Raw genomic sequence first — 13,768 nt, 5'->3', positions numbered from 1 at the left:
ATTATAAAAATAGAAAAATATTATTATAATAAAAACATGTAATTTATTAAGTACTTTTATAGTTTAAATTATACATACAATAAACTGTACAATAAAATAATTCTGCTAAATATTTTACTCTATTTATATTATTTGTCAAGTACTTTCATTTATATTACATGGATTAAGTTATATATTATATAAATATACACTATAGAAAAATAACATTATTAATAAAAAAATTGATAAAAAAATTTTAAAAAAATTTATGTATAAAAAATTTAAAATGAGAAATTAAATAAAAAATTATGAATTTTTTAAAATGAAATCTTATTTAAATAAATTAAAATTGACGCATACAATTCTAGGTACATAACATCTACATTTTCACATACTCAATGATAAAATCCATATTTAATCTTTGATGATTAATGTTTATTTATAAATTAATTATTGTATTTATAAAACTTATTTTTATGTCTTTATCATACTATAAGACATTAACAAATATAAAAAATAAGCAATGTCTTCTACTAAATATGTTATATTTGCTAAATAATGAAGCAACAAAATATTTATGTGAAGACTAAACGTATATTTTGTCCTAATTTTAAACCAAACAAATGAAATGTAAAACAAAAAAAAAAGCACTTCATATAACTTACTAACATATACATGTTGCAAATAATTATCTTATACATAACCAAAGCTCTCTATTGCTCGCCAATCTGCTACTACTACTTTACAAAAGAGGCCAAAACTGAAAGAATGAAAGTCTAAAGTAATACAACAACATAGTATACAACATTATCTTCACCAATAGCCATCATCTTGAGCTCCTATTCAGTTTCAATGAAGTTTCTTTCAGTGGTTCTGTGAAGTTTGGCATCAAAGGAATCCAAGTTTTGTTAGAAATTTCTTTACCGTTTCCTGGCCCCATTTGATGTCATTTTGCAAGGGATTATTATCATCAACTTGCTGGTAGTTTGACCTATCTTCCATCTCTTGAGACTGCTCTTCATTTTCATTGTAAAGAAGTTCTGGCTCATTATTCATGGTTGCATTTATCTCTTGGGCTGTGTCATCATCGGATTCTTGCTCCTTACTCAACTGAACATTTTAAGTTTAAGCACATGAAAATAACATTGAAAAGATATTAACGCTAGCTTAAACTATTTAATAGCTTCATGAGTTAAAGAAAGCAAATTACACGTTACCTTAAACCATGACCATCTCATTAAATAGGGTTGACTATATCAACCAAACGATGTCATGATATTCTATATTAAATCATGTTTGTGGACAAACCATTCTTAATGATTTGGCCTAGTTTTTCTTTGGTTTCTCTATCTGCCTCTAACAATTGGTCTTATATGTATTTTTCACTAACGCTCAGACCACTTAAGGCATGGCTAACAATTTTTCCACGTAAGGCAAGTTTCTATACATTGCCCTAAGAAATGGTAGACACTGCCCATCCCTGGTGAAGCCCTACACTTTTCAAAAATTTATTGCAAACGCGTTAGATTCTTGAGGCCAATGCTAAACAGTTATTGTATTTATGAAGTGGGGTCAGTAGCAACGCTAAATGGAAATGCTTGATTAAGTTTTTCTAACCAGTTCCAGATTCTGAATAACTGGTGAGTGTTATTATGGCTTTTGTTATTAGAACCACCAAAAAGTCAGCTTTCAAGAGAATATAGCATGGCACTTCTGTTGTTTACCATAATTGTTAGAGCACTTCATCTATTTAATCAATGATAACAATTAAATTGTAAACATTTTTTTCCTCCTTCCCTTATTGGTCTTTAGATGCATTCATTATGTATGTAATAAACAAGCTGATGCGCCAGAGTTGATCAAAATTCCCTTCATTCATAAATACAGATTTTGATACAAACTCAACTGGATACTTCTGTTTATTATTTAATCATTTATCCTCTCAAAGGATTTCAAACCGTCCAAACAACTTGTTCTTCAAAAGAAACACAATCAAACAAATCTCTGCCAAGGGTAGTTGTGGACAAGTAAAGTAGGGAAAAGGTTATAAGAGGAGGAGAAAGGAAAGGTCACACTCATCAAGTGTTTACCTCTGGTATATTCTGATCCTGAGTTTCAAAAGCTCCAACTGAAGTGTCCATGGTAGTCATTTCTTGAACTTCATCTTGGCCATCTTCATCACTTGGCACAGTTGGTTGTATCAAGCCAGGAACAAGAACAGGACCTCCTTCAAAATCAAATAAGTTGCTCTCAAAATTTGTCCTTTCCTGATTCCCGATTGACGTGGCACTTCCGTTGTGTCCAAAATCATATATTATATCATCATTTTCCAGACTATCTGCAGATTTTTCATTCTGTTGAATAATATTCTTTTTGTGGCTTGTACCATCGATGAGATATTCTGAGGCACCTATATTTTCTGCAACAATAGCCATTGGCTTCTCCAATGAGGAAGAAATACTATCACCAGTGATTTGTTGCAGGACTGGTTCAGTAAGTGATTTCTCCTCTACATGAGTTCCGGTATTTTCAATGCCTGATATTTCAGATGCATTGATTTGCAGACTCTCTTGAGCACCATCCAAATTTTCAGTAAAAGTTGACACTTCTGAGTTAACTTGAGGTTCCTCATTTGAATTAGCAAGTTGATCTTCCTCTATTATTTTCTGAAGTTGATCAACCTGAGGTTCCTCTATAATCTTCTGAAGTTCGGCATTCTCCCAATCTTCACAGACAGTTATCCGGTTCGTAGTTTCCCAAGTGTGGATAATTCGATCTGTGCCTGGTTGCCAAATAATATTACCTCCTTTTCCTTTCAGTATAAACTTGTACTGGATTAACTTTCCAGCAGGCACATCCTGATCACATAAAGGAAAGCACAAACAAAATTCAGAAAAGTTTTCCATCAGAGAATATTTTCAAATTCTGAACAGATTTTACTCACCAACTCAACAGTCCATACATGTCCATCGGACCATGTCATTGGTAATGCATCTGAAGGATCCCATGAACCAAGCACAGGATCATCTCCAACTACTAGAAACTGTTCACCGAAGTTACAATTCTTTTGTAACTGAAATGCTACACGAAAAAGCTTTGTTTCATCTGCTCAACAGATTACAACGTTTCGATTTTGAGTTCTACAGAATATGCAGTAGAAAAATCATAAAAAGAAACTAGAACCCACCTGTATGTTCACTTTGTTGAGCTTGAGGCTCTGCAGTTTCCAACTCCACCTGCAACATGATATTAAGACCAAAACAATCTCTCATCAAATATGCCAAAATCTTATATATTATCAATTTATTTAATGTATATACAACATTCAGATAACCTTTTCTTAACAAATTTCCCGCTATAAGCATAATCAATTAGTTTGGCTCATGTCCTCTTGAATTAGGGAAATAATTTCTCAAATCAGTGATGAGACTCCAATAGTATCGCCACAGAAATAGTAAAAAACTTCAAATAGAAATATGCTGGAAAGAATCATGCCTACCTATAAAAAAAAATACTTAGCAAAATAAAAGTAAAATTCATTTAAAGTGGTATAATCATTCTTCGAAAGGGAACCAAAACAAAAAATGATGAGGGAATCTGAACTAACAAGTATAGCAGTAAAAATGGTCAGCACTCAGCAACAAATTTTAGATCGATGCAAATTCATAGAAAAGGTAGAATATTTAGAATATAAAATGAGACCAAAAGGGGAGAGAAAACTTGGTAACTCAAATTTTCAGTGGTTAGACTACAGTACACGAAGTATCAATTTAAAAAAATAGATGCACCAAAAAGAAAAAGAAACAGAAACAGAAATATAGTTCCAAACAGACAGACACAAACACCTCACAAGACTAGAACAAGAACCCATGATAATCCAAACAAGGAAAAACAAAACGGGAAAATAAGCAGAGAAAGAAACATGCCTGGTCTTTTGGTGGCACAGCATGAAGAGGGTAAGTACCCTTGTTTTGGACCAATTTCAGGACCCAAAAGTTGCATCCTTTTATCTCATTTCTAGAGTGCAGGGAAAAACAGAACTCGCGTCTATCAGAAACACCAATAGAAACTCTGGGAGACAGAGATCCTAGACTCTCAACGGTGGTCTTAGAACAATAACTGGTGAGGGCTTTCATCACTTGAAAACTGGTGAAGTTTGGCTAGGGAGACACAGTGGTGGTGTTTCCTCGTTTGATCAGCTTTTGTTGGTTAGTGGCGGAAGATGCAGAATCTATCTGACGCTGGTGGTGAGGGTGAGTTCCTTGAGCGGTGAGGTGGGGTACTTTATATTAGTGGGGCCTCTCAAGATTTTTTTATTTTTATGATACTAAATGAATCATGCTCCCAAATGGATCCCAGTGCACGTGTCACGTGCACAGCAAATGGAACAACGGAACCTCTAATCATGTTTCCTTGATATTTTTTTAACGGAATGATCATTTGTCTCGAATGATTTATTTATGAAATTAATTTATAATTTTTTAAAAATAATTCAATAAAATATTTATTTTGCTTTTTTCACTAAATTCTTTTTTATTTTTTTGACTTGTGATAACTTTTATAGTACATGTTTTGTCTTTTTTTCAACGTAGTAATCTCATTTGTTTTATTATTTTTTTAATATAATTTTTTTTTCAAATACTTATCAATCTAAATATTATTTCTTTTTACTACTACATCCATTAAAATTATCCTCAAATTCAACCTTTATCCCAATTCACTCCACAACTTATACTTTATTAATCCCATCATTTTCTCCAATGATAAAAAATAATCTTTCATCTTCAATAAAATCAGTTAATTTTTACTATATATTATTTAATTCGTTTAAACTTTCACTAAAATCTTTATGCAAAGCTTAGATTTGGTGATTTAGATAGCAAAATTGGAGACAAAAATTTTGCATTGTGAATGCCATTGCAAGAATGGTTGAATAAAGAAAAAAGACGCTGTAAAATAAAGAAGAAAAAAGATATAATAAAAGAAAGACGAAGCAAAAGAATGAATTTTATTAACTGAATTTTATAAAATAACATCTTTTTATGTCCAAAATAAACTAATACTTATCAATTAATATGACATATTATTGTGTTAATGTCTTTTAACGATAAGGACTGATGTCATTGATGATTGTAAATTTTAGAAACTAAAATTTTAAATTTGGAGAATGATTTGAACAATAATATATCATATACTAAAGTCAAAGTTTACTTTTATTTACCTTAATAAATCATGCAATGATATTTTATTTTAAAATATTATATATTATAAATAATAATATATATTAAAATTATTGTAATTTATTTTATAGCTATAAATAGTATGTATACAAATGATAAAGATGTAATAAAATTAAATAATTTTAAAATATAATTTATTTTAAAATAATACTTTACTTATAGTGCTAAAAATTTAATTAAATATTTAAATGTTAATAATTAATATATATTAATAATTAACTTGTGGTTTCAAGTTTCAGTTTTAGTGAATACAATTGTATTAAATGCTCAGAAAAAAAGTTTCAATACCCATACCGTTCTAGTAGGCTCAAACATGCCTTCAATAAAAAATACATGTGGTTTAGACTACAAAAATGTATTTTAAAAATTATAAATTTGAAAAAATTAAAATAGATTAAGGTAATATTTTTAAATGTAAAAATAGATATTTACAAAAAAATTAAAAATGTATATAAGGTATTAAAGAAAATATAAGCAATAATTTTAATATCCAAAATTTAGAATAAAATTATCAAAGATGTATAAAAAGTAAAATTATTTGTAGCAAGATGAAGTGCAGTTCACACATCTCTGTCAATTTTAATCTTAAAGTATATACATGACGAATTATGAAGGAGAGTAGTTCCACTAATGCTTCACTTCCTAAATAATAAACTCTTATTTATAATATAAATACTGAGGACCTGGTGCTAGTCTTTCCTATGCCATTTCTCCATCTCCTCTAAATTTTCAATCAAGTTCATTGTCTGATCCAAGGTAAAGGTATGTTATGGCATCTGGGGCCCTAACCATATCATTATATATATACAAAAGGTATGGTGAATTCTATGGAGAGTCAAAAGGGACACTATAATATAATTCTATCTCTAACATAATAATATTTCTAGGTATATCATCAACATGTACAGCAAACTTAAAGTGGCATATCCTCTGGTACTCATTAAATATATAATTAAGCCTACATTGTACAGAACTATCTACCAGCTTAATCCTTTCTTGAGGCGTCGTCATCATGTTTCTTGAAAATGTCAGTAAGGATAAGCGTCTATTTTTCATTCATAAATCATTACATCATAAAAATTATAGTTATAATATAAAGAAAACATATTCATTTTCACAACCAATTCACATTACCAACATAATCACATATACACAACTCCACAATTTGTTATAAGTTATTCAGTTTTCTCCTTCCAATATGCACTCCCAGTACACTGTGATCATAGACAATGATGCCTCTAGCATTTCTTGAGGTCTTACTTAACTAAGTAAATAGTCGCCAGTTAGCTCATGTACACAAATATAACGTATACAATAACAGGCCACTTAACAAAAGTACAGTTAGGAGTCTAGTCAGGAAAGAAGTATGAGGCCATGTGACACATTCGCTCTCAGAAAGAGTGTGTACACATACGCGAATGTCATTCACCACCTTACGTTTCCCTCATATTTTCTATCGTCTCCGAGCTGTATACCCCTAGCATATCTTTGTAACTATTCACATTAGATCCATTCCCTATCCAATACTTATATTTATCTCAAGAATCCCTTCATTCTCCACTTATAGTATCGTGTTTAGTAAAGCACTTCCAGACTAAGACACTACTTATCCCATTAGAGTATAGTTTTACTCATTTACTCATTCAAACTAGCGTCATGCTTCATAACAGCCACAAAATGTTCATATACATATCTCGACATATAGTTTATACATTTCAACTTTAAATACAATATCAAGCTTCATCATAACATCTCATATAGGCATATTTCATATAATTACTGTAACACCTTATTCTCAAAAATCCGTACAATGTATAAATTATTCTTACTATTATGAATCCGAACATCAATTTTCGTAATATTATGAAGATAATTATAGCAAATTAATGAAATTTTCTCTAAGGTATAGTACTTGTTCAATTAATTTGATATAAATTAATATAAATGATACGACAGTAATTTCAAAGGCTGAATTTAAAACATAATTGAATGATTTAAGTTAAGAAATTTTAAACATGCATTTCATAGATTGAGTATATTAATTTACAAACCATTAGTCAAGATATATAGGACTTAAAATAATAATCACATCATCAAAATATTTACAACATATATACATATACAAGTCCTAGAGCAGTCTTCCTCAAAACCAACTACTGAAGACTGGTCCTACTCATCCACTCTGTGCCAACTCTCTATCTCAACTAAGTCTTCTGAATCCAGATCCTCGTTAGATCCCAGGTAGAGATTGCTTGAATCAGCTCTGGCCTCTGTGCCAGTGACGAGTTCAAAGATCCATCTGGATGGTCTTCCAAGAGAATTATGGTCATGGTAGGTGAATAGATACGTGAAAGTTGTTGGACTTCTAGCATTACCTCTATACATACAAAGAGTCTGGTGTATCCTACTTCTAGGGAAGTCAAAAGGAATTCCTATTATTCATATTACAGCCATTCAAGTCGAACAACCAAACATGTATATTCTCAGCTATTATTCATAAATATTATCTTCAAACACATATTTTCACAAAATTCCTATGTCATAGTACTCTAATGAGCACAAAATAAACACTTTAATAGAACGAAAAAATAGAGCTCTTCTTACCTTGATTGGAGTATGTGGAGAGATATTGACAAAGATTTTGAGTTCAACCATAGAAGTTCTCCTGATTACCAAGAGATATCTATGAAGAATGAAAAATATGAGAAATGATAGGAGAAAATAAAGTTTAATCCAAAGAAACTTACTTGGAGTCATTTAGATTTAACATCCAAGCTCAGACTTGGTGGGTGATCGAAGTTTGAAGGAGTTTTATTTGAGAGAAGGTAGTAAGAGTTCAGAGAAAATGAGAAAAAAAATGTGAGGTTTGGAATGAAATAAAATTTTCATGCTGAAAATCTCTTAAATACCCCCCAACCTCGCGTGCTCTCGCTTGAACAAGGAACAACTTGCTTGAGCGATGCAATTCTTGCCTGAGTAAGGTATAACTTGCCTGAGCGAGACCACCAAATAGTGGTCTCGACAAGCATTTCTTGATACGCTCGCTTGAGCGAGGTCGAGCTCGCTTAAGCGAGATAATGTCCAAAGAGTTGGACATTTTTCCTATGAGTTCTCGCTTGAGCAACTCAGCTCGCCTGGGCGAGATCACTACTTGTCTGAGCAAGATTACTTCTCGCCTGGGCAAGGTGACATTTGAGCTGAATTTATCCTATCTCGCTTAAACGAGATTGCCTTGAAAACATGTAGTTCTGGGCACTTTGTCTTACCTAAGCGAGATTTGTCTCGCCTGAGCAAGATCCTCTGCACCAGATTTCTATCAAAACACCTTTAAATCATTCCAATACACTCTAACACTATATAATACTAAATAATCATCAATTTATTAGCTAAATGAAAAAGAGGGTGTTTAAATAAACCTCTTTTTAAAATCAAACAAAGTATTTTAAATACATTAAAATTTTCAAAATTTATAAGTTGTTATTTGCTAAAATTTGTGAAAAATACAAACAGTAATAGATTACCAAATGATGTGATTGATTACATACAACTTTTGTTAAAACTCCTGTTTTAAAATAATTAAAACAATGACATAAAGTAACTGATTACCTAATGGAATTATTGATGACTTACTTATTCAGTCAAGTATCTAATTCTAAAATTATTTTCAACAGAAAGGATCAATAATTAATTACCAAATGATGTAATCGATTACCAAAAGCTTTCAACTGTTCCAATAACAATTATAACTACATAATAACAATAGTCATTAATATATAAACCTTTCACAAAAATAATAAACATATACATTTAATTTCAAATTAATAATCATTGAGAGCAAAAATTTCTAATTCCTTGTGAAGTGATGTTTATGTTCTAAGCAAGGGATAAAAATTTTATAAAAGTTTCTTCAATTACCTAATGTATTCTTTTTAGCTTTTCGTTGAAAAGCGTTGATGTCAAGTTGTTGTAATTAGCAATAGGTTGTTCTAGCTAGGAATGTCTTCAAAAAGGAGTTTTGAAGTAAAAGACTTCAAGAAGGAAATTTCTTAAAGTAAGGTGTAAAGAGACTTGAATCAATAGTGATTCATTATTTTTTAACTATGATGTTAGGAATTGGATATAGTTCTCAAGTTGTAGAAAATGAATCAATATAAATTCTTAGTGTGATCTTTCTCAATTCGACAATTCTTTTAATGTTAAGTTAATTCTAATATTGATATTTTGATATTCTTGATTACATTTCTATTGTTATCTTGCATAATGTTTCTATTCTTTCGTCTTCCTATGGACATTCATTTATAGCATCATTAAAATTGATTAAATTTGACTAAATCTGTAACATCCGTAATTTATTTACATAATTTTTCTCTAAAGAAAATAGAAATATCAATATAATGTGATTAAAATAAGTAGAGATGAATGAATAGAATGGATACACATATGCGTAAACTCTGAATCACTGAAAAATAAGCAAAATTTTAAGACTTCATACATAAAAATCTTGTTCGTAATAAAAGTAAGAATATAATTTTGAGATTATCAATTTACAATTACAAGAAAGCTAAAATTTCTATATTAACAATTAATTACTAAATATTAGACACGTGCTTTGAATCGTCATTTACAATAGATTTATTAAAATATTTCAAACTCTCATAAAAAACACAATTAATGTAATTACATTCTTCAAAATAATTGATCCTAACAAAGCAGTCTCTTTCATACCATCCCTTGCGAGTATGATCTTAGAACGGATCAATCTCCTTTTTATCACTTCGTTACCTGAAAAAGTTTGTAAGGGTGAGCATCCCTTGCCAAACTAAAATTCTTATTTTATAGAATAATAAATAATAATACAAAATTTTTTTCTAATACAACAAGTAACCGAGCAACAATATTCCATACTTAACAAATTTAACCAAACAAAATCATTCATATACATCTTTCATTATTGTATTTACTTATACGTATTTAATTTCTTATTTAATTAACCTATTTAAATTCAATGTCTGAATTCATTCCACTTTACTTAATCATACAATTTCAATCAAACGAAAGTTATCCATGAATATTACTCCACATTTAACCAATTATCATTATCCAATCCATATCTTTATGCCACTATATTTATCTCAAATCTGAACATCTCATCAATTAAAGGTACTCTAGGTACTCTCAGACCCCTAAATTGTTGTCAATGCACTCTCCTTAATTACGAAGGACTTATGCAGCATAGATAGTCGATGGTAAGCCAAAACACACACGGATACAACGTGTGTGTTCACAGCCTTCCAAGTAAAGGTATAGTTAAGACCTTGGCTAAGAAATGAGTATGAGGCCTATAAATGCATCCCACTTTTACATCGTGTATACATCAGTGAACCGCATTTACCACTCTTATTTTCACCATAGTTTCATATTCAACTCTAGATCCTATACCCTAGTGTATCCCTGAACTATCCATACAGTATCTCAACAGTGGCACATCAAGTTATACTAGTCTAATACATATGTTGCAAACACACTAATTGATATACTACAACAGATGTGTTATAATCTCACCTGTTGGTGTATTACAACGCATATATCATACGCGCACCAATCAATATATTTGACACACGCACTAGTATTCCTTATTCCTTTCTTTACACATATTCATCACTTTTCCATATCACATAATTCCCTTTTCTTTTGATAACATAAAAAATCTCCAATTCACATACTTGATCTCATTCATCATTTTCAATTACACATATAATCACAAGGCAAACACATATCATTACAGGTCTAATACATTTATCATGTTCGATCATTTAAGCACATGTTTACAAAGCAGTAACATATTATCACACAATTCCATACAATAGACCGAAGGTCGGACACCCTCTGACTCAGCCGAAATTGTGTAGTTCAGAATATACTGCCAAAGATCACATTCTCTTGGTCTTGCTAGAATTTTCTAGGCTAAAGTTCATCATATTCCACTTTTTCACCATTTAACATATATATAAAGAATATAATAACTTACTTATAAAACTATTTAACTCATTCTTACTCGTGACTATTTAAGATAAACTTCGTCTCAAGTGATTTTAAACATATCAAAACCCTCTTTTATACCAAAAATCTATTTCAAACTTATATAGTTTAAGAAAAATTTATGGATTTACTTTTTAAAATAAGATAACCCTCTTCTCTAAAGATTAATAAACATATTTAGGTAGAACCTAGGGTTCAAGAGTAACTCTCCTTACCTAGAAATGAATCTCAAGAACCAAGTTTTTTGTGTGCTCTAGAGAGAAACTCCACATCTTGATCAAAAATACTACTTAAGGACTAGAGTTCTTCCTAACATCACAAGGTAGATTTCTATTATGGAAGAGAGAAAAGAGAAATAGGAATGAGACTCAAAGGATGACCTCTGGAACCTTACTTAGATTCGAGTGGAATAGATGTTTGAGCTTAGATCCAAGAGACATCTAGAGTTATTGGAGGTTTTCTTTGAGAAAAGAAAGGGAGAGAACGAAGAGGATGGAGAGGGATAGGTGATTTGGTTGAAAATGAAGTTTTTAGGGCGAGAGTTCTTTAAATATCACTCAAACTCGCGACTTTTTCACTACAGCGAGCAGTTCTCGCTACAGCGAAAAAGACTAGAAGTTTTCTTCCTCTACTGTCTGTCATTCTAGCTATAGTGAGAGCTCCTCACTACAGCGAGAAGGCTCTGAAAGGTTCCATTTTCACCGCCTCATTCTCGCTACAGCGAGATATCCTACTGTTCACATCAATTAAACACTTCTAATTTCAAATAACATGAACAAACAACTAACATAATTTGCAATAATAATAAATTACAAAATGTGGGTGTTACAACTCTTCCACCCTTTCAGGAATTTTGTCCCCGAAATTCACTCATCACTAAACATACCAAAATGTCCATTTTGTATCTTCATAGCTTTAGGGTTCTTGAACATTAGATTCTTAACTTGAAACTCCAATGACTTCCTGCATCGGTCATTGGTACTCTTCTCATGCCTTGTGATATTTCTTTATACTCTCTAATCACCTTAATATTTTCATGGTGCTTCTTCCCATATTATGTGCTTGAACTCCTTTACTTGAGAAATGTATGTTATGTTCGCTAATATTGCAGTGCAACTCTATATCCATAACCTTTTTTCTTCATCACATCATCTCGTTCAAACATGTACTTCCTTATCATATTTTAAATTTGCACTAGTAAATTGTCGATAATCTTTGAGGATTCCAAAAAAAAAAAACAAACCCTTAAGTTGAATTGTATAGTTATTTCCTACTTAACATAGTAGCTACAATACTTATTTCATCAAAGGGTATAACCACTAAAAGTCACAATTCTTTAGAAACTTCGCCCACTTACTTAATTGGTCATGTAACTTTCCTTAATTGGGTAATCACTTCAATCTTTTGTCCCTTTGATATAGCAATTATAGATTTTCAATGCAAATACCATTATCGTCAATTCTAAATCATATACCAGATATTTTCCTTCACATGGTCATACATGCCTAATGTATAAACATTTTCCTTCATTCTAACTTTTGACAATTACATCTTGTACTACATTTCAAATTTTTTCTTTCTCCCGATCAAACAAATCTAAAATGAATACCAACATCAATCATTTCTCTCATTCTTTCTTTTAAATAAAACATGTTCCCAGCAAGCCAACTCAACTAGTGATGTCATCAATCAAGAAAATTTTTAGATTATCCCCAAAGATCACTTATGTTCAGCACCAGTTACTCTATTAAGTTGATGATGATTTGCAAACATCCTCATGATATGATCCTCTTCTTTCTCAATAAAATACAAGTACTTCTCATAACATCATACTTAATTTCACAGACACTTTCTACCGCAATCTCCTCACACAATTTACTCCATTAGTGACACTACATGGTGTGATCGACCTTAAACTAGTTCCAATGTAATCCTTATAGCTAACTTACATTCCACTATATGAGATAATTCTGATTTCCATCATTTCTTCTATATAATTTCCCAAATACTCTGTCAGAACTTGACATACATCCGCTTCTAAGAATTTATTCTCAAAATAACAACACTGCAAAAGCTTCAACCTTCCTTATTTTCACCAAATTGTCTACTTCCAAAATCTAGAAATATATGTTGCACCTACAATCATCTATCTCTGCTCTTTTTTATTTATTTATTTTTATTTTTGTGAACTTATTTATTATTATCATCTCATTTTACAATTTGACTATTCATCAACTTATTCAGGAAGCATCTTTCTAGCAACCTTTTCTTCTTCTACATTTTTGGTAAGGTTGTGACATGATTGCTCTTCTTTCTGGTAAATGAGTTATGGGATTGATGCTTCAGATGTTGTTATTTTGTTGTTTCAAAATCAGGAAAGCTTGTTGAAGAAGAGGAAGGGAGGCTTTCTTTCTAGTAGGAGGGTCATTCTCAAACACTCACAGGGAGAATTTTGGGTTGCAATTTGATGGGGAGAATTTTGTAACTCAAAAGCAATAGGAAGAGAAAAT

The 13,768-nt window shown here is 31.0% G+C and overlaps 1 protein-coding gene across 2 annotated transcripts; it reads right to left on the bottom strand.

The window, feature by feature from the left end:
* Positions 1–541: 541 nt before the first annotated feature.
* On the bottom strand, positions 542–4,234 carry LOC113849429 (phosphoglucan, water dikinase, chloroplastic). 2 transcript variants are annotated; one of them, XM_027479337.1, is made up of 5 exons: positions 3,906–4,234; positions 3,167–3,215; positions 2,924–3,084; positions 2,070–2,837; positions 542–1,089 (listed from the first exon to the last, which is right to left on the bottom strand). In XM_027479337.1, exons 1-5 carry the CDS (start codon positions 4,113–4,115, stop codon positions 868–870), a joined length of 1,410 nt encoding a protein of 469 aa, XP_027335138.1. In that variant the 5' UTR covers positions 4,116–4,234; the 3' UTR covers positions 542–867. The 2 variants fall into 2 exon arrangements, with proteins under 2 accessions (XP_027335138.1, XP_027335139.1); XM_027479338.1 differs by having other exon boundaries at positions 957–1,084.
* Between the last annotated feature and the right edge of the window lie 9,534 nt (positions 4,235–13,768).

The sequence above is a fragment of the Abrus precatorius genome, unplaced genomic scaffold (genome assembly GCF_003935025.1).
Source record: "Abrus precatorius isolate BTA unplaced genomic scaffold, Abrus_2018 Scaffold9, whole genome shotgun sequence".
Lineage (NCBI taxonomy): Eukaryota > Viridiplantae > Streptophyta > Magnoliopsida > Fabales > Fabaceae > Abrus > Abrus precatorius.
This window is presented reverse-complemented; position numbering and strand designations above follow the sequence as displayed.

Coding starts and splice junctions, on each gene's coding strand:
- LOC113849429 (XM_027479337.1), bottom strand. CDS start 4,115: ATGAAAGCCCTCACCAGTTATTGTTCTAAGACCACCGTTGAGAGTCTA. Junction 2,838..2,923: donor ATGTATGGACTGTTGAGTTG/GTGAGTAAAATC, acceptor TTATGTGATCAG/GATGTGCCTGCTGGAAAGTT. Junction 1,090..2,069: donor AGGATCAGAATATACCAGAG/GTAAACACTTGA, acceptor TAAAATGTTCAG/TTGAGTAAGGAGCAAGAATC.